We start from the raw sequence: 18,221 nt of genomic DNA, 5'->3' as shown, positions 1-18,221 counted from the left end.
TTATAAACTTCATTTGAAAAAAGTCCACATGAGCAAATATTTTTTCACTTTTTTATGTATCAGAAACCTATAGTTTAGAGAGGTTAAAATAAAACTTGAATGGGAAAAAATCATTTAGCTTGAGGTAGATGAGGGATTCTCCTCTGGGTCAGTCCAAATCTAAAACTCAGTGCTCTTTCGGTTGCCTTCAGACTTGGCTAGAATCATGAGTTTCAGAGTCCCTCACCTGGGAAGTGGCCTGACTCATCTATCCATTCAAGACTACTAAAGCCCAGCCACCAGAATTGCATCCACGAAGGCACACACATCTAAACATCAGTGCCTTCCCACCATATTGGAAACCTGTGGCTTATTCACACAGGTTATCAACATGCCACATGATCATTGTCACATTTCCCTACATCCAAACTCTTACATCCTCTAAGCCGGAGTGAAACTGTACGTTCATCTCCAGTCCTAGGCAGAGCCATGGATCTAAACCCTACCACTTGGCCATTGCCTCTGTGAAAATGTTTCAGTTTTCAAATCTGGAAGCTGTATAGGGTTGAGTTCAATGATATGAGTGATACGTTGCCTCTCTAAAATTCATTGTTTTCACATTGTAACCCCTACAACAGTCTCTGGGACCTTGATCAATTGATAATTTCCTACTTCTTCAATCATCCTGATCTTCTGTCAGACCTCCTTCATTTGATCCTTTTTTTTCTGCCTATTAACATGTTCCAATCACCTCATTTTGAAGCACAAACACGTAAAGAGAGAACAAAACAGATTAAAGAAAAAAAAAAACTTTACTAAACCATGAAATCTCATACAGGTTGCCATTCTAGTTTTCGCATAGCCCAACTCCTAAAATTTTTGACACTCCAATTTAATTTTTTCTGTACCTCTTCTCTATCTGTATCTTTGACGTTTGCTTGTAAATGTACATGCTATGATCTTTCTAGAGACTGTAAGGTCCTTGAAGGCAGTCCCTTGTGTACTTCATAGATTTAGCAGTAGACCCATCACTTAGCATGATACTGTGGTTATAGTTAGAACTCAGGAAATGGTTGTAAAAGGAATAAATTAATGATGAGCGAGAAAGACAAAAGAAACTTATAAATGCCATCATTAACTTTAACCTTTATCCTAAACTGCATATCCACAATTTCAATAGCTTGTTGGACAACACTCCTTGTACGTTCCCTGGACACCTCTAACTTGCTGTGTTAAGCACTCAGTTCCGTATCTTTCCCCATGCTTGTTTCTCCTTCTTCCTTCGTCTTGGTGACACCATCAGTTCCCTTGAGATCTAGATTGGAAACTTTGGTGCCTTTCCCCATTTGATTTCTCTCATCCCCACTTCTCAAAACAAATTGGTGACCATGCTGATGAGATTGCACTTCCATATTCCCTTTCATAGGTTAACATCCTTTTCCTCCTTTCACCCAATGTCCTCTGACACCCTGGTGGCATACTGACACTAGGAATGGCAGAGAGAAGATCGGAAGATGTTGTAAAGACTTTTGCTCTGGTTTGCTTCACTGCAATGTCTCACCTCTCTAATCCATCTTCTGTTCCAACACCCAAGTCTTCATAAACACAAGTTGGAACAAACAATTAGTTCTGAGTGTGTCAGTGGCTCCTCATTGAATCCAAGGGCTATCCTTCCAGCCTTGTTTTCTGCCATGTGTTTTCTCCTATAAGCAATCACACACCATACTCCCCACTCCATACATTCAATATTATCCTTATCCCAAATTTACTTACAGCTGGTCAAGTTCTAGTCACAGTCACCCTTCTAAGCTGATTTATGGGTCCCTAGTTCCGTGAAGTTCTTTTCAATGATCCTCTATGAAAATACATAACCTTTTTTTCATTTTTTATGACTTTTTTTTTGGTTTTGTTTGTTTGTTTATTTACTTATTTATTTATGAGATGGAGGCTCACTCTGTCACCCAGGCTGTAGTGCAGTGGCACAATTTCAGCTCACTGCAACTTCCAGCTCCCAGGTTCAAGCAATTCTCCCACCTCAGCCTCCCAAGTAGCTGAGATTACAGGCGCTTGCTACCACACCTGGCTAATTTTTGTATTTTTTGGTAGAGACAGGGTTTCATCATGTTGGTCAGGCTGGTCTCGAGCTCTCGACCTCAAGTGATCTGCCCGCCTCACCCTCCCAAAGTGTTGGGATTACAGGCATGAGCCACCACGCCTGGCCGGCATGTTGTTCTTAACTCATTTATTTTATGATTCACTGATGCGGACTTATTTATCTACATACTTTTCTCCCATAAGAGATTCCATGCTCCCTCAGGGCAGAATGAATCATGCCACATTTCCCCCTGTCTTGGTGACTAGATAAGTACTTTGCACATTAGAAATATTAATCCATATTTGTTGATTTAGCTAATTTGTTGCTAATTCGAACAGATTGAAATCTATGGACCTGCTGCTTGCTTTGTTTTATCATGGGTTCTATTCATTTAGCATAACCTGATAATGAGTTCCACTTGTTGATTATTGGATAATGTAAAATTTTGAATTTTGTGTGAACCTTTTTTGCTTTAGAATTTATTGTGATGGCTGTTTTGGTAAGAACATTTCTTCTGCTGTCCTTTTATGAAAGTGTTTGGTTAAATGTAAATTATGGAATTTGGTGCTAAACTGGCCAGATGGTGATTCACCAAAGTAGTATCCACAATTTCCTTGTTGATCAGTACTTCCACTCATGAGTTGGAGGTCTTTCTCTGTGACATGAAATAGTCTTATTGGTTGTGCTTATATGAAGATCTTGGAATGCGTAACACCTAGGGCATTCTGGAACTGAATCCCAGAGAGGTCTGGGAGCATCATAGTTTACTAATCCCATGGATTTGCAAAGTACTTTTCAGTGTACAGATATCTTTTATATACATTGTCTCATGAATCCCCTGTAGCAAGTGGCATAAAGTGCTTTATCATGGAAAAATACCCTTTCTTTGAGTGTGCTAAAGCATGGGTTCAATCCCAGTTGCCCCAATGTCTGCCAGAGTCACTAGCTTTGTTTCCTTAACCTCTCTTAACTTCAGTGTTTCCTCTCTAAAATGTAAGAATAATTGTGCCTTTTTTTTTTTTTTTTTTTTTTTTTGAGACTGTCTTACTCTGTTACCCAGGCTGCAGAGTGCAGTGGTGCATTCTGCAGTCTCAAACTTCCAGGCTTAAGTGATCCTCCCACCTCAGCCTCCTGAATAGTTGGGACTACAGGTGCACACTACCATGCCCAGCTAATTTTTTTATTTTTAGTGGAGACAAAGTCTCACTATGTTACCCAGTCTGTTCTTGAACTTCTGGGCTCAAGAGATCATCTCGTCTCAGCCTCCCAAAGTGCTGGGGTTACAGACATGAGTCACCATTCCCAGCCAATAGTGCATAATTTTACATACTTCTATAGCTGGGTTGTGATGAGGCTCCATTAGACAAATAGTTTTAAAAGTGGTCTAATCTGTAAAGTTTCTATGTTAAGTAGAAACATACTTAGTATCTACCTGCCAAACGATGACATATGCGATTAGCTCTCTCAATCTACATATTTTTCTTTGAAATTTAAAGTGTTTCTTCATTGGAATTGAAGTAGTAGCCTCGGAAGAAATGATTTTAGTCTATCATCCTAAAACTTGAAAGCCTAAAACCTTTGCTAAAAATATAAACTTTGGTTACTGTTTTGGATAGTTTTAGGTAGTACATGATCATGGCGCCTATAGGAGTTTATGTAATACATTCTAAAGCAATTGTCTCCTGGTGGTAGTATTTCTCTCATAATCACTCCTCTTGTGGAAGAGAGATGTGGGGTTGTCACAAGGTAAACCCCCAAATTGGAGTTCAGTCTGGGAGGCCACATGGATTCTTGGCTTCATGCAGGAAGGAATTCAAGAGCAAGGCTACAGAGTAAAGTGAAAGCAAGTTTATTAAGAAAGTAAAGGAATAAAAGGGTGGCTGTGCCATAGGCAGAGCAATGGCATGGGCTGCTTGATTGAGTAAACTTATCATTATTTCTAGATTATATGCTAAATAAGGGGTGGATTATTTATGAGTTTTCTGGGAAAAAGGTGGGGAGTTCCTGGAACTGAGGTTTCCTCCCTCTTTTAGACCATATAGGGTAGCTTCTGGACATTGCCATGGCACTTGTAAACTGTCATGGCACTGGTGGGAGTGTCTTTTAGCATGCTAATGCCTTATAATTAGTGCATAATGAGCACATGGACAACCAGAGGTTGCTTTCATTTGCCATCTTGGTTTTGGTGGGTTTTGACTGAGTTCTTTACTGCATCCTGTTTCATCAGTGGGGTCTTTGTGACCTGTATCTTGTGAAACTAGTCCTGCCAACCTCTTATCTCATCCTGTGACTAAGAATGCCTAACCTCCTGATAATGCAGCCTAGCAGTTCTTGGCCTCATTTTACCCAGCCCCTGTTCAAGATAGAGTCCTTCGGGTTCTAAAACCTCTGGCAGGGCTGCAGTCTTTTGACATACCTTTTTTTTTTTTTTTTTTTTTTAAATTGCTTGCAGAAATAGGAAGTTTTTTGTTCTACATGAAGTATGAGAGAAAGTGTGTCATTGTCGTTTTCTCCCACAACACTTTAGCTTTTGTTGAAATCTTTTTTTTTTTTTTAACTGGCCAGAGTATTATAAAGAAATAGACTTTTGTCAAACTTATCCTGCAAACATTTACTCAGATGATTGTATATAGGTTGTGCTTGTCAGAGAGATTTCATGGAGGATTATTAAAAGAAAATGTTGGCTGTCATTAATAACATTTTGAAAAATGTCTTTAGATACTGCTGATTACTAGCTATTGGATCTGAAGCAGGAATGCAATTAAAATAGAGCTTTAAATGAATTACATATACTGATGCTAGACTTGGCAGAGCTTCTGGATTAATAGCAAAACAAGTGTGTTGTGTATTGCTTTGATTAGCATTCCAGAAATATGCCTGTTTTTGTAAATGGTATTTGTTTTGTATAAGGTATTTGACAATTCCACAAGCTCTCAGGACCATGGTTATGTGGGATTATGGAGATTTCAAAGGCTTGAGACTTTTTGTGCACCGATGTCTATAGTTGTGAAAATGCAACTGTGTACACATGTAGCAGCATATTTTTATAATTTATATTTTTAGCAGTAAGAGAAAACAAAAATCACATGCTTATTTTCAGACGTTGTTAGCCACATAGCATTTAACAGTGTCTTTATGGAATAAATGTTTGTTGGGTGTTTCTTGAGTGAAATGATAAAGACTTACCTTGCAGCGGCAAGAGTGTCATGTATTCATTTCAAATGGTCTTGAAGAAGAATTAGGTCTTAGCATACTTTTAAATAACTACTAAACATTTTTGCCTTGAAGCAAATGTCTAAAAAAAATAAGTAACAAGAGCTTTGAGGACAAAGCATTGATGTAGCCGTAGGAAGCAAAAAACTAGTTCTTTAAGAAAATCATAAGTAAGTTAGATAAGTTTTTTTTTCTTTTTTTTCTTTTTTTTTTTGAGACGGAGTATCGCTCTGTCACCCAGGCTGGAGTGCAGTGGCGCCATCTTGGCTCACTGCAAGCTCCGCCTCTCAGGTTCATGCCATTCTCCTGCCTCAGCCTCCCGAGAAGCTGGGACTACAGGTGCCCGCCACCACGCCTGGGTAATTTTTTTTTGTATTTTTAGTAGAGACGGGGTTTCACCGTGTTAGCCAGGATGGTGTCGATCTCCTGACCTTGTGATCCGCCCGCCTCGGCTTTCCAAAGTGCTGGGATTACAGGCGTGAGCCACCGCGCCTGGCCTTTAGATAAGTTTTTAAACAATGTTTCATTACTATTAAAATTGTTTTTCTTTTAGAATTGCTATATTGATGAAAAATTTGTTTTCGAACATTCTTGAGAGAAGTAAGCACTGTAACTTGGGGCAGGCTCATATATGTCTTAGAAAAGAATTATTAAAGAGCTCAAGTTTTTTTAAAAAAATTAAAATAATTAAAAATATTCATATGCAACATTACTATGAAATCTAAAAATTTTTTTATGAGAAATATATGTTCTTAATGGCACTTATATGAAGCAAGAAAGAGACATTACTCCAAAGAGTAATGGTCTGGGGATTGTTCACGGGCAGAGATTCAGCTACTTGCAAGGTAAGTCTTTGTCATTTCACTCAAGAAACATCCAACAAGCATTTATTCCATAAAGACACTGTTAAATGTAAACATCAAATTTGATGGCAGTTCTTTTTTTTTTTTTTTTTTTTTGAGACAGAGTCTTGCTCTGTCATCCAGGCTGGAGTGCAGTGGTGCGATCTCAGCTCGCTGCAACCTCTGCCTCCTGAGATCAAGCAATTTTCCTGCCTTGGCCTCCCGAGTAGCTGGGACTACAGGCGCCTGCTACCACGCCCAGCTAATTTTTTGTATTTTTAGTAGAGACGGGTTTTCACCATGTTAGCCAGGATAGTCTCGATCTCCTGACCTCGTGATCCGCCCGCCTCGGCCTCCCAAAGTGCTGGGATTACAGGTGTGAGCCACCATGCTCGGCCGATGGCAGTTCTTTTTAAAGTTTAGTAAGCATCAGAATTTTCAGTAGAACTTGTTAAAATAGATTCCTGGGCCCTGGTCCCAGAGATTCGGACTGTAGGCCGATGAGTTTTCATTTCACACAAACTCCAAAGGATGCCCATAATATCAGTAGTTGATCATACTCTGAGCATTATTGTTATAAAGAATTGACAGTTGGCACAGGGGCAGTTGATTTCATACATATATTTGATTAAAAAATGGCAACAAATATTGAAAATTAAGTTTCTTCATAGAGTCTTCCAGTGTATCTTCTAACTGTATCTGTATTTTAAAACATGGAAGAGATTACTAGAAAATAGAGTGAAAAAGTAGTATTGCTTCACCATATATCCGGAATTCTACATTATACATATCTGAAATTTAACTGAGAATTTCTACTGTCATTTGAAAACTCATCAATAATGAAATAGAAATAACATAGATAAAATAACCATGAATGTATGAGAGCTAGGGCTATGCCTATATTTAGATGACTGACATCTGACTATATGACTATTAATGTTTAAAATTACAACTTGCAGTAAATATAATTTTGAGGATCAAGTTTCCATGCATATGAATGTAACATTTTTTTTTTTCAACCACGAGGCCTGGCTACTATCAATCAGGCACATACAGACATCCCGTATGTACACACTATATATACTTTATTTTTATTTTTATTTTTGAGACAGAGTTTTGCTCTGTCGCCCAGGCTGGAGTGCAGTGGCCCGATCTCGGCTCACTGCAACCTCTACCTCCTGGGTTCAAGTGATTCTCCTGCCTCGGTCTTCCGAGTAGCTGGAACTACAGGTGGGCGCCACAATGCCAGGCTAATTTTTGTATTTTTTGGTAGAGACGGGGTTTCACTTTGTCGGCCAGGCTGGTCTCAAACTCCTGGCCTCAAGTGATCTGCCCACCGCAGCCTCCCAAAGTGCTGGGATTACAGGCTTGAGCCACCACACCTGGCCTCAGACTATATATATTTTATATATCATGTGTGTATATATAATATATATAGTATATATTAGTAATAAACTATATTATATGTGCATATAATTTGTTTATCCAACAATCTTACTATTTACTATTACAAACGTTCTTGAACAATGGAGTCTGGCTATATCTTTGATTTATTAGAATGTATATAGTAATAAGTTATATGCATGTATGTTTAAGCAAACCTTATTTTCTGTTATGAGACTCTCATGTCATAATCTAACAGATTTATTCAATGTATTTTAATGGAGTGATTAAACTTGATGTATCTGAATGCTGTTGGATTCATTGAGATAAGGACACAAGTTAACAACAATACATATGTGTACATACATACAGACATAAATTTAATACAATGCATTTTCACTTGTGGAAGAGTGTACAAAAAATAGCCCTATGCTGCCAATTTAAAAGAAATGTAATATTAACTTTTATGACGAAAAAAATCCTATGAAACAACAACCTTTAGAAAGTATTTCTTGGCTGGGCGCAGTGGCTCACGCCTGTAATCCCAACAGTTTGGGAGGCTGAGGCGGGTGGATCACCTGAGGTCAGGAGTTCGAGACCAGCCTGGCCAACATGGTGAAACCCCGTCTCTACTAAAAATACAAAAATTAGCCCAGTGTGGTGGCAGGCGCCTGTAATCCCAGCTACTCGGGAGGCTGAGGTAGAAGAATCACTTGAACCTGGGAGGTTGAGGTTGCAGTGAGCCGAGATCGCTCCATCGCACTCCAGCCTGGGGACAAGAATGAGACTTTGTCTCAAAAAAAAAAAAAAAAAAAAAGAAAAAAGAAAAGAAAAGAAAATATTTCTTACTGAATAGAAAATATGTCTTACCCCAATTCCTCCAGCTGATGGTGACAATCATTACTTTTCCTGTAAGTCACTGCCAGGTGCTGTAACTTTTCCTTTCCAATTGTGTTGAAATACATTTTTTGGTCCGTGTTCTGTAATGATGCTTTTGCTCAGATTCGTGTTATACCCAGTTAAAAAGAGCCGCTGATTCTTTGGTTTTCTAAGCTAACTAGAATAAACAAGCATTGAAAAGCAAAAATCACAGGTGAATTCTTTTTTCCTCTCAGCTTTGTTTGTTTCCATGTTTTATTTATTTTTATTGTTCCTCTCTTCCAGTGCCTGGAGCCTTGCAAGGAATCAGGGGACCTGAGGAAACACCAGTGCCAAAGCTTTTGTGAGGTAGGAGAACGTCAGTGGTACTTAAAACACTTGACCCACATCTGACTATGCTTACGTAGGGTCATGGGAATGAATGGGCCCTCTTATTCTTCTGCAGCTTGGGGAGATCATTAACTGCAGGTGTGTGTGGATATATGTAAATTCATGTAAAAAATATAGAGCCTTCTTAAAACCTGGCTACCCACTGCTTGCATTATTGGCTAACCAGACCAAAAAAAAAGTATGATGTGTAGTGGAAGACTACAAGCTTTCTAAAGGTATAGACTGTCACCATCCTCCCACCTTACATCATAGCTATTCTGAGTAGTTTTTACATGCTTTTGAAGTATTCATGCCATTTGGGAGAAGAGACTCATATTATTGCTAATGGTGTTTCTCAAATATTTTCATCTCTTTGTTCCCCTCGGGGTTCCTCCTCATATCCTGGGCAGAATGCTTGTCTGCTTTTAACTGTATAGGAGGCATCTTACTTCACCTAACTATTAGTTAGATTAGTATCTATCTGTTCATCTATCCAGCCAGCCAGCCGGCCAGCCGGCCAGCCAGCCAGCTGGCCATCATCCATCCATCCATCCATCCATCCATCCATCCATCCATCCATCCATCATCTATCCATCCATCCAGCTATCCATCTATCTATTACCTATCTATATCTATTTATCTATCTATCCATCCATTCATCCATCCAGCCATCCACCCTTGTATCTACCCATTCATCTCTCTATCATCCTTATTGGGAGAATGTGTAATATTGTCCTAGAGGACCACTGTCTAAAATCACCAATAGTGCAAAAAAGGAGATCTGCTTTACCAGACTGTCTTCCCTACAGAATACAGGGGGCACAGGCCCTGTACCAGCCTGGATTCTGCTGAGAAGTAATCAGACACAAGGCCAAGCAGACTGCCTGGTTCCAAGGATTCCAAGGACAGTGGACTTGAGACGTAGGAGAGTCTGAAGGTTTGGGGAGAACAGTAGAGAATGAGTCAAAAGAGTCCATTTTGGCACTCAGGAAAGCTCAGTTGAAGGTCTTGGCCAGAAGAGGTGCCCCCGACATCAGAATGAAATGATGTTATGGATTATCTTTGAACAGAACTGGGGGGTGAAAGGGAACTCTTCCAAGGATCCAGAGACATTGGTCTGGTCTTCATCCACTACAGCAAATAAATGCTAGTGTAATCCCATTGCCTGTGTTTCACTCTGGATCTTATTCTGAGAAAATGACTGCAGAATTAGGACAATAATGGCTTCATCAATATATATTGTGTGTAAAATATCTTCATGATCTTACTTGACCTTTCCCATACTCCTGTAGTTAAGCAAGGCAGATAGTAAGTCCCCAAGAGTTACGTGTGGAAGCCAGGAAGGACTGGGAAGTTGAGGCTCCTCAAACGAATGGCTTGTACACTGTCAACCCTCCAGGTAGAAAGGCTGGGTCTAAAACTCCTTGATTTTGATCCCTCTTTTGATCCCTCTCACTGATTTTCTAAGTGTTGTTCCTGGTCAACTCCACTTGGCCAATCACCAGGGGTCAGAGTGGGTTTGGGCCCCTTGAGATATAGAAAAGACATAACAGAAATAAACAAAGCTGATGATTTGCTGCAAGGATAAGGAGAGTGAGGCCATCCCATGTCTTTGTTTGTGTTCTGCTTTTACCTTTTCTGTGTTCCTACTTTAACTATTTTAAAAATATCTATTCATTCATTTATTCAACATGAACTTTTTGAATACCTATAATGTGCCCTGCAGTTTGGTAGAGATGTGGCAGTAAACAAATCACGCAAAAATTCCAGCCTTTGTGGGGCTTATTTTCTCCTGGATGAAAGATCTCAGCTGTGAATGATGGTAACTTGATTCTAATCCTAACTGCAAAACCAACTTACTCTATGAATTCAGTTAAATCAATTAACCTGTGTCTTCACCCTCATTTTTCAAATGAGGGATTTATCCTATTGATCTTACACGGTGTTTATTAAAATAGATAATGAATGTAAGTGCATGGTACAGAGCTTATCAAGCTGTACAAAAGTAACACAATGATATTTACTTTGTATTATGTGTTATAGGCTTGCGGGTCACAGCTCTGCGAGGTATCTGAATCAACTATTTATTCTAAATTTTTACCCGCATTGGTAAGCCTTGTCAACACCATTAGAGCACACTGTCTAGTGGAGTGACTGTTGTGCTCTTAACTTTAATTTTCTATCCTATTCCATACACAAACTATACATCTATAGGTACAAAAATAGATATTTATAGAATCTTTTTTTTTTTTCGGTTGCCCATACTGGAGTGCAGTGGTGTGATCTCGGCTCACTGCACCCTCCGCCTCCTGGGTTCAAGTGATTCTTGTGCCTCAGCCTCCCAAATAGCTGGAATTACAGGCGTGCACCACCATGCTCAGCTGATTTTTACATTTTTAGTAGAGACGGGGGTTTTGCGTATTAGCCAGGCAGCTCTCAAACTCTTGGCCTCAAGTGATCCGCCTGCCTCGGCCTCCCAGATTGCTGGTATTATAGGCATGAGCCACTGCTCCTGACCTGTTTATAGAATCTTGAGGAATAAGGTGTTTGTTTTATAAATTTATTATCCCTAAATATCAGTGACTCTGATATTTTTATATCTGATCGCTGAGAAGGAAGATATAATTGAAGGTCATTTGAAACCTTTCTTCCTGTAAATTTCAAATTCAAGAGCAGGTTTATGTAACTGCCATTCTCTGAGGTAACTGTGAGGTGTTCTGAACCAAATCCAGTTTATTAAAATGGGACTCAGGTGTTTGAATGTGATCCCTTCTGGCAGGAAAGGTTAATTGAAACTTGAAAGGTGGGGAAAACAGATGCCATTTACTGTGAGGAGCTTTGATGAGTTGCTTCAGCGGAACGGTTAAATAACTCAAGACTTGATGTTCCATTTTAGTGGCTTTGATTGTTTTTACGTCCCTGTGTGTTTTTTGCATCTGTTTTATTTTGCAGTAAGTATCTGACTATTGTGTTGAAGTAGGCTGAACCTTGAAAACACTGATGGCTGTTTCAGCATTTTTAAGCCTACTCACTTACGGAGACAGGCCTAAAACAATCCCGTTCATCCTCCCCATTCTCACATTATTTGTTAAGAATGCACACGAAGTCCATATTGTCATGACTCCAAGCTTTCCCTTTGCAAAAGTTCAGACCCAAAAGGGACTCTAGATTACATTATTCTTCAACTGAAACAATTACACTGTTAGACATGTTCGGCCCAGTATGTTTACCTGCAGGGCAGTCTGAGCTTATTTGTCTTCTAAGGCGTAGGTTTGCAAACCATGACTCGCAAGGCAAACTGGTCTGCCTCTTGTTTTATAAATAAAACTTTATTGGAACACAGCCACACTGGCTTGTTTACATATTGTCCATGGCTGCTTTTGTGCTACAACAACAGAATTGAGTAGTTGTAACATTATGTGGCCCTTATAGCTGAAAATATCTATTATCTGGCCCTTTATAGAAAAAGTTTTTAAATTCCTGCTCCAAGAAAAAGAACAGGCTGGGCGCAGTGGCTAATGCCTGTAATATCAGCACTTTGGGAAGCTGAGGCAGGAGGATTGCTTGAGGTCAGGAGTTCAAGGTTGCAATGAGCTATGATCATGCCATTGCAGTCCAGACTGGGCAACAGAGTAAGAGCCTGTGTCCAAACAAAAAACAATAAAACAAAGAGCGGTCATAATTATATTACAAAACTCATCTTACCATTTAGAGTATTGTTACTTCTTAATCTGTATTACCGGCACCCATTTCTAAACATAAAACATTGTTCTTGGTAATTTTAATCACAAAATAAATTTCCCTACATGGAGGAGACTTTTGGAGGCATATTAATAACAACATACCTAGAATTGGTTCATTTCATTCTCATATCCTGATCTCTCTCATTTCTCATTTGATTACCGATTTTGTTATAATTTGCACGGTAACTTTCGCTACTTTTAGGCTAATGTCAAAGGTAATAATGTCTTCTTCTTCTTTTTTTTTGAGACAGAGTCTTGCTCTGTTGCCAGGCTGGAGTGCAGTGGTGCAATCTCAGCTTACTGCAACCTCTGCCTCCCAGGTTCCAGCAATTCTCCTGCCTCAGACTCCTGAGTAGCTGGGACTACAGGCATGCATCACCACACCTGGCTAATTTTTGTATTTTTAGTAGAGACGGGGTTTCACCATGTTGGCCAGGATGGTCTCCATCTCCTGACCTTGTGATCCGCCCGCCTTGGCCTCCCAAAGTGCTGGGATTACAGGCGTGAGCCACCGTGCCCGGCCAATAAATGTCGTTTTTTAAATGAAGAAGTTAAATGTTTGTATCAAAACAGGAAAAAAATTGAGATATTTCAGCAGTCCTCTGGATTATATGAGATTTTATTTTCATGTATCAAGTTTTTGGAACATGGCATGTAATCATAGATACATGGATAGGCAAATAGATTCTGTTTTGTTGGTTCAGTTTATTAACTAACCATTATCACTGTTCTCTTCTTTTCTTTTCTTTCTTTCTGTCTTTTTTTTTTTTGAGAGAGAGGTTTGCTCTGTCGCCCAGGCTGGAGTGCAGTAGCGTGATCTCAGCTCACTGCAACCTCTGCCTCCCGGGTTCGAGCGATTCTCCTGCCTCAGCCTCTTGAGTAGCTGGGATTACAGGCATGCGTCACCACTCCCAGCTTATTTTTTGTATTTTTAGTAGAGATGGGGTTCCCCCTCTTGTCCAGGCTGGTCTCGAACTCCTGACCTCAGGTGATCCGCCCACCTCAGCCTTCCAAAATGCTGGGATTACAGGCGTGAGCCACCATACCTGACCTGTTCTCTTATCTTCAAAAATCTTAAAAACCATGACAAACTATTTTTTTTAACCAAATACAAAATGTACACTTTCCTAGATTGAAACATTCCTTTCTCACAATCAATGGAATCTTAAATTTTAAATGGCATTATTTCTTTCTCATTCTTAATGATCTTAGTTTTGGTGAAACTTGATATATCATTGTTTATGACTTGCCTCCTTGCTGAATGAAACAGCTCCCATCTTTGATTTTGACGTGTCTGATTCATGGCATCTCAACCCTAAGTAAGAACTCAGCGGATGTCAGCATTGGATAAAACAGCTGGTAAAACAGCTGCCATCTTTGACTTTGATGTTTCTGATTCATGAAATCTCAACACTAAGTAAGAACTCAGTGGATGTCAACATTGGAAGTATGCAGTACATGTTAACGTCATAGAAAGCTGAAACCTTATTGGCTTCAGGGATCAATCAAGGCTAAAAATACAAGTTGTTTGGGATCAATATGCATCCTGAGATATGTAGTCTATCTCAGCCTGGAAATGGGAAGGAAAAGAAGGTTTTCACTTTACTACATATATAATTATCAAGTGATTTCTTTGCGATTTTGCATTTTGAAATGTCTTTCAGGCTTATAGATTTGATTCCCATAACAGTCCTTAGAAGAAGTTAGATGTGAATTTCATTAGGTAAGCTTGATGGACAAGGAAACTGATACACAAGGAGAAGAGATTTATTTGTCCAAGATCACATGATTGGTTAGTGGAGTATAAGATCTAAAATCCAGGTGGTGTAGCTTCTAGTTACATTTCTTTCCTGCTGTATTGTAGGGTTTCCCTCCTAAACCTATTCTGTGTCACAGCACACAGAGCAGAGGATGAAGTTTTACTTCCCTCATCAGGGAATAAAAGATGAGCCTGTGTCGAATGTAAAGTTCTTGGCCCAGTCATCCCTGCTTGGACAGACTTATCCTTAAATGAGAAGGAAGTTTTAGTGGTTTAAAATCATAGTTAATTTTTTTTTTCTTTTTGAGACAGAGTCTCACTCTGTCACCTAGGCTGGAGTGCAGTGGCTCGGTCTCAGCTCACTGCAACGTCTGCCTCCCAGGTTCAAGCGATTCTCCTGACTCAGACTCCCAAGTAGCTGGGAATACAGGCACCTGCCACCACGCCCAGCTAATTTTTGTATTTTTAGTAGAGACGGGGTTTCACCATGTTGGCCAGGCTGCTCTTGAACTGCTAACTTCAGGTGATCCACTCATCTCGACCTCCCAAAGTGCTGGGATTACAGGTGTGAGCCACTGTGCCTGGCCAAATCATAGTTAATTAATGGCACCTCAAGGAGAGAAGGAAGACAGGGCTCCTTGCCGCTTCACGTGGCTCTGAAAGAAATATTCCAACACTACTGAAAAGAGACCTCAGAAAGTAAAAGGGTTAACATGTCTCTCCTGTGGGGATTTCTTGCACTCAAAACTTTTTATCTCTTCACTGCTCTACAACCGGTTTTATGTCTTAAAATTTAGAGTGATAATTAAATGCATCCCTGTAGGGATTGGAACAGAACCTGTACCTGTCTGGATATGTCTGTAAAATAGTTAAAGGTCTTGAAAGAAGCTGATGAGAGCTAAACGTGAAAGTGATATAATATGCCCCAGATGTGCGTTGGCTGGAAAAGGAGAAGCACATAGAATTTAATACCATTTAGCAATGTTTTGCTTTAACATATCAGAACAATGGCTTCCCCAATTAGAATATACTTGTGAAAGGGAAATAAAGATTAACTTTGTTGCTATTCTTTTTAAACAGATATATGTCCAAACTGAAAGATAGACTCAATTTTTAGTACAAAGATTTTCTACTTGGAAATATTTTCCTGAGAGCATTATAGTATGGCTCCTGAGTACTTCCTTTTAAGGAAGTTGTCAATTCTTTAGAGACACTAGAATGGGACCTGCAGTAGTGTGTCTAGTGGGTGAGACACTTAGGCTTTTTCTTTTACTTGGTACAATCTGATCCACTGAGCAAATGAGAGATAGTGGTGGCTCAATCTAGAGTGGGCATGGTGAGAGATTCAATATGAGGAACGGGAGAAAGAGTTGAGTCAGTGGTGTCGCCAGGGCTTTTGTCCTTAAAAACTAGGGTAAAAAAGCTGGAAAGTACGAGATGTGGGATATGTGTCAGGCACAGATAGTTTTGGGGGTGGGGTGGGGAGAAAGAATAGAGCAGAAGTTTGGTGTTGAGCATGGTATGTTTCAGATGCAAATGGAAATCCGTATGAGATGTGCTGTAGGGAAATAGGCATAGGAGTTTGGAATTTAGGTGAGAGTTCTAGGCTGAAAGAACAAATGCCATGCATGAAGGTACTGTTTAAAGTCATGAAGCTCAATGAGGTGACAGAAAGAAAACAGGTCTATGAGTTAAACTGAATCACAGCAACATAAGAGGAATGGGGAGATGAAGAAGGAGATTTAAGAGAGGCCAATAAGTTGGGAGAAAACACAGGTGAGTGTGGTGTTCCGGTAGCCAAACGATGAAAGCTTTTCAACAAGGAAGAGGTAATCAGTTGCGTCAAGTGCTGCAAGAGCATGGAGACTTGAAATTTATTCATCGGATTCTGCGACAGGGAGCTCACTGTGGACTTTGACAACAGCAGTGTTATTGGGTGGCAGAAGAAAATGCCTAATTGGCATGAATTTCAGATAAATGGTTGGAGGAAACAGAGAGGGAGTATAGAAACATTTCAGTGAGCATTACTGTAAAAAAAAAAAAATGATGAGGGGCGCAAATGAGATTGTGGGAAGAGGTGTGAACAAGGTAATCAAACATTTAATTGTTTTTAGAGTAGAGAAATAATTATATTTTACAAGCAGATGGAAATTATTCAGAAGAGAGGGATTATTTGATGTTAGAGGAGAAAGGGGGGAATTACTGAAGCACATGACCTTAAATGGCAATGTCTACCATTGTGTGTATATGGAGGCAAGTTTGAAATGGGAGCAAGCTTCTACGTCCTGGGACAGGAGATGCATGAGAATCCATGGATGCATGAGATTTTAGTGCACCAGATGCAGGTGCATTGGTGGGTATGAAAATGGTGTCTATGGAACTTCTCTTTTGAATGCTTTACTTTTCTCAGTGCAGTAGGAATCAGGGTGACCAGCTGAGAATAAGGACCAGACAAGGGGATGGAGGCTGGAGTGACTGACACGTAGGCAATTTAATTTTCTTTTCTTTCTTTTTTTTTTTTTTTTTTTTTGAGACGGGGTCTTGCTCTGTCGCCCAGGCTGGAGTGCAATGGCACGATCTTGGGTCACTGCAACCTCTGCCCCCCAGGTTCAAGCGATTCTCCTGCCTCAGCCTCCTGAGTAGCTGGGATTACAGGCACCTGCCACCACACCCGGCTAATTTTTGTATTTTTAGTAGACACAGGGTTTCACCATCTTGGCCAGGCTGGTCTTGAACTCCTGACCTCGTAATCCACCCGCCTCAGCCTCCCAAAGTGTGGGATTACAGGCGTGAGCCACTGCGCTCAGCCACACAGACAATTTTCAAAAAGTTTTTGGTATTATAAATAATAGGCTTTTATTTTTAGAAATGATTAACATTGGTATTTTACATTTTTGTAACACATAAAAGTGTTACTTGTATTTCTGGATGGTGTTACTTGGGCACCAATGAAAAGATGCAGAATTCATCTAAGTCTTCTTTTCAACTTAGGGGACATAGTAGTAGTAGAGTGGAAATGTTTTGAAGTATGCTTATGAATTTTTATAATTATTATGAGATATTCTTTGCCAACCACCATATGATGGGTACAATCTGCATTGTATCAAATTTTATAGTTCTGGAACATAAACTTTTTTTCCTTTTTTAAGCACTGAGACTCAATTTTCATTGGATTTTTATATTACTCGGGGGAGTATCAAATTATTCTAGACTCAGTTGTAGGAGAATTGATGAGTTTTGAAAATTTATGGGACCAAGACTGGAGATTATTCAGAATGATTTAAAGACCTAAGTCTGAAAAGAAGGGCTAGGCAAATAGGCACATAAGGAGTTAGGGGAGTATCATGAAAATTGCAAAAGCACTAAATTTAAGTAAAAAAATTTTTTTTGAATGCATGTAAAGCACTTAACCAGTATCTGAAGATAACACACATTACATATACATTAGCTACTTTTACTATAAAAGAGGAAGACAAGGAGACAAGGTCAACACTTTTTAATTCTACTGGAGGTCAGTGAGATGCGGACTAAAAGGGCTCACTGAATTTTGTAGTTAGGAAGTCACTGGAAATCTGTGTGGGAGACTTTCTGTGGATCAATAGTAGGTAACAGACACAACTCTGCGTTATAGAATAAAATGTAAGGAGGAAATTCAGACCAAATACATGCAACTTTTTCTATAAGTTTAAAGTCTTTCCCTAACACTGTCTCTAGAGCATAGAGGAGAGAGAAGAGGCTGTGGTTAGGGGGAATTCACAGTTGAGAAAGCGATTTTTGTGTTTTACCTTGGAAAGACTGGAATACATTTATATGTCAGGGGAAATGAATGCTGTCAGGAGTGTGAAGTCAGAGATACATGGAGCACAAATTGGATAACTTGATTTCTGGAGTAAGGAACTAGGGGTGAAGGAAATGTAAATATGGAGAGGGAGAAACTCATGCATCTGAAGATGCCAACT

General features: G+C 39.6%; 1 protein-coding gene across 3 annotated transcripts in view; it reads left to right on the top strand.

Annotated features, from left to right (window-relative positions):
- Positions 1-18,221, top strand: part of ANOS1 (anosmin 1) — a 202,695-nt gene that overhangs the window by 100,464 nt on the left and 84,010 nt on the right. For all 3 annotated transcript variants that reach the window (XM_054544313.1, XM_054544312.1, XM_002831363.2), the window contains exon 3: positions 8,677-8,739. In XM_054544313.1, the coding sequence (XP_054400288.1) occupies positions 8,677-8,739 (63 nt within the window). The remainder of the gene's footprint in view (positions 1-8,676; positions 8,740-18,221) is intronic.

Source organism: Pongo abelii, chromosome X, assembly GCF_028885655.2.
Source record: "Pongo abelii isolate AG06213 chromosome X, NHGRI_mPonAbe1-v2.0_pri, whole genome shotgun sequence".
Taxonomy (NCBI): Eukaryota; Metazoa; Chordata; class Mammalia; order Primates; family Hominidae; genus Pongo; species Pongo abelii.
The sequence above is the reverse complement of the archived record's forward strand: the minus strand, read 5'-3'. Positions and strand labels throughout refer to the sequence as shown.